This window comes from Tupaia chinensis, unplaced genomic scaffold (genome assembly GCF_000334495.1).
Source record: "Tupaia chinensis unplaced genomic scaffold, TupChi_1.0 Scaffold000221_1, whole genome shotgun sequence".
In the NCBI taxonomy this organism is placed as follows: Eukaryota; Metazoa; Chordata; class Mammalia; order Scandentia; family Tupaiidae; genus Tupaia; species Tupaia belangeri.
The window spans coordinates 114887-118462 of NW_006159696.1; the positions used below are offsets into that span (position 1 = coordinate 114887).

Here is a 3576-nt window from a genome sequence, read left to right on the forward strand (position 1 = left end):
TCCTGGAAGTTTCTGTCTGGAGGAGCCACCGTACCTGCCACCTCTGCAGCATTGTCCTGTCGAAGCTGGCGTGTCTCCTGTGAACGAAAACCGTGGCGGTGATGAAATATCCCATGCGTGGAAAATGGGGGAGAGATGGGGAGCGGTGGGGCTCTGCGGGGTCAGTCATTCAGGAAAGACACGGACTTTCTACGGCACACGGTGGCCATCCAAGGCCACTGTGATGAGACTATTGCCGGCCCTTGCTCCCCCCGACCCTGCCACGAAGGTCAGGTCGTGGCAGTCACTGTCCCTGTTTCAGGACAGCAGGACATGCTGCTGCCTGAGCACGGCCCGGGAGTCTCGGGACGCACAGAAGCAGAATCCGGGCCTCACTCTCAACCCCGGTCACACGGACTTCCCGCAGCCATGCCTCAGCCTTCTTTGCCCGTTCCCCTTTGCATGACACGTGTGCATGATATATGCATGTGGTAAAAAAAAAGGTGCAAACGATATGGAAAGCCACGGAATAGTGTCCAGACCACTGCTCCCACTCAGGAAGGGTCTATGGTTAACAGTTTCCAGTGAATTGTCCCATGCGCCTGCCTACATGCTTACGTAGTTCTTCAGAATGATCATACATGGGGCATGTTACGTAGATATTCAGTTGTATATATACATTATATATATTATACACACACCGTTCTCCACGGGCTTCTCTTCCCCGACAACAGCCCTGAAGACCAGCCCCCATCATGTTCACTTCTACGCTACCATTCACCTTCGCACGGGTGGGTCATAACCCTCGGGCCTGCCCGTGGCCAGCTTTGCACGAACGATGCTCCCACAGCCACCTCTGGACATGACCCTCCGGGTTCTTCTGTGAGTGTAGCTGAGGTGGGTCCAGCCCTGCTGCTCTTGCACTTAAGGCCGGCCCACAGCTCAGCGTGACATGCAGAGGGAGTGGGGTCCCACGTGACCGACCACGGTCTGAATCTAGCCCCGTAGCTTGAATCACTAGGTACACGTGCACACGCCCCAAATCGTGGCGAGCTGGAGAAATGGAGGAAAACACCTGCAGAGATCATACCCCCTTTCTTTCTCTCCCCGGTGAACACATGCCCTCTGGCAATTGAAAAAGAAAAAAAAAAAGAGAGAGAAAAAGAAGTGTAAGCATTTTAAATTTTGCTGCATGTTGCCGAACTGCCCTCTTAAAAGGCCATACTTGAGCTAACGTGTGGCTTGGTGGTAAGGCAGGATATGTGGTTCAAGCCCTGGATCTGGCAGCTTGAAAAACACCCTAGGTCTGCATGCACGTCTGTCCAAAAGTCCTGCAAGGAGGTGAATGGGGGTATTTTCTCACTGTACTACTCTCTCTTTGTCTCTCCTTGTCTCTCTCTGGAGAGGACACACGTAGTCTGGCAAAAATTAAAAACAAAAAGTGGTATACTAGAGGCCAGATGTGGCACAACAGTCAAACCTGGTCCTCTCTGAGGCTGATCTACATGGGAACATTCCAAGTTCTTGTCCCAAGGCTTCCCTGAGCATGTAGGGTGGACGTGTGCCCACGACCCTGGGCTGGCTGAGGCTGGACAGGCACTGTGGAGTCAGGACGCCATGAAGGGTGCTGTATCGCTGTCTCTCTCTCACTCATGGGAAAAATATAAGTAAGCTGAATTTTTTTAAAAAAAAGGCTGTACCAATTTACACTTCTACAATTAAAATATAGCTACAGAGGGCCAGCAGGTGGCAGGTGGGTCAGGTGATCCCACAGAGCTGCCTCCACAGTGCAGCCCTGGACCTGGACGCTTGAAAACCATGCTGAGGACATGTGCGTGTGCCTAAAATCTTGAGAGGAGTAGGGATTGTGATGTGCGTGTGCCTAAAATCTTGAGAGGAGTAGGGATTGTGGTGGGGCCATCCCCTTGGGTGATGATTTCTCACTTTCCCTCTCTCTCTCACTCTCCAGAACCCTATAGAGAGAAAACACTTAAGAAAGAAAGAAAGAAAGAAAGAAAGAAAGAAAGAAAGAAAGAAAGAAACCTGGTCCTCTCTGAGGCTGATCTACATGGGAACATTCCAAGTTCTTGTCCCAAGGCTTCCCTGAGCATGTAGGGTGGACGTGTGCCCACGACCCTGGGCTGGCTGAGGCTGGACAGGCACTGTGGAGTCAGGACGCCATGAAGGGTGCTGTATCGCTGTCTCTCTCTCACTCATGGGAAAAATATAAGTAAGCTGAATTTTTTTAAAAAAAAGGCTGTACCAATTTACACTTCTACAATTAAAATATAGCTACAGAGGGCCAGCAGGTGGCAGGTGGGTCAGGTGATCCCACAGAGCTGCCTCCACAGTGCAGCCCTGGACCTGGACGCTTGAAAACCATGCTGAGGACATGTGCGTGTGCCTAAAATCTTGAGAGGAGTAGGGATTGTGATGTGCGTGTGCCTAAAATCTTGAGAGGAGTAGGGATTGTGGTGGGGCCATCCCCTTGGGTGATGATTTCTCACTTTCCCTCTCTCTCTCACTCTCCAGAACCCTATAGAGAGAAAACACTTAAGAAAGAAAGAAAGAAAGAAAGAAAGAAAGAAAGAAAGAAAGAAAGAAAGAAAGAAAGAAAGAAAGAAAAAGAAATACAAATTGAACCAGTGATCCATCTGGCAAGAGAGAGTTGAAAAGCAGCATAGCAGGATGCAGGAGGCACCTGAAGCCTTCCACTCAGCAGGGCCTTAGCCTCCACGGTGTCCCTCAGCCTCCACGGTGTCCCTCAGCCCCTTTTCCAGTTCCCGTTTCTTTCCCCTCTGCCTTCCTGAGACTCTCCTACTCCTAGGACTGCATCTTTGCCCAGGGTGTTTCACTAAACCAGACCCAGCCAAGCCAAACCAAACCACTCCTCGCTCCACCCACACCCTCTGCCCACTCTGTTCTGGAGCCCAAGACCCTGTATCCTACGTGTCCTCTATGCTCTGTCTGCATGGACTATGCCAGGACCCCGCAGGCCTCTGGACAGGGCCCAGCTGCCCAAGCGCCCCAGCCGGCGTAGCCTCTTCCTCTTCCCATTGGCCCCTGTTGAGCATTCGCCCTGGGCCCCCATCCCTCCACGTTCACTTCATAGGCAGATGTTCCATGAGCGGAAAGCATCTCCCAGGCTCAGGGTCACTCCTCCCAGCAGAGAGCCACCTGCTTGGTCCCCTTGTAACCAGGCAAACGATGACAACAATGAGAGGCAAAACGTTGGCAGTTTGACTGTTTTCGATCTCAAAGGCTTCAGTGAAGATGGAGTTCTCCTGCTGTTGGTTACCCTGCAGCCCACGCCATCCTGGAGAGCGGCTGCTGTCAGGGTCATACACAAGGGCAGGGCCCAGGCTGGACACAGGGAGGGTCTCTGCCTTGACCAGGACACATGCTGAGCCTCACAGAGCCACCAGCATATGGAGTGGGTGTGGGAGACCTGCTAGTCTTCCACTCTACTTTAGACTTTGAAAGGGGGTGAGAACAGGGAAGCCAAGGGTTCCTGCTCTGGACCAGGAAATGAGGCGACCTCTGCTATCCTCCTTTCAGAGAGGTTCTAGAATTTTGCCTGTGGTCGTTTGTGAGGTT

At 52.1% G+C, this 3576-nt stretch overlaps 1 protein-coding gene across 1 annotated transcript in view; it reads right to left on the reverse strand.

The window, feature by feature from the left end:
- WDFY4 (WDFY family member 4) overlaps window positions 1–3576 on the reverse strand; it is a 275436-nt gene that overhangs the window by 34365 nt on the left and 237495 nt on the right. Inside the window, exon 49 of the mRNA XM_027771521.1 lies at window positions 35–77. Coding sequence (XP_027627322.1) covers window positions 35–77 — 43 coding nt within the window. The remainder of the gene's footprint in view (window positions 1–34; window positions 78–3576) is intronic.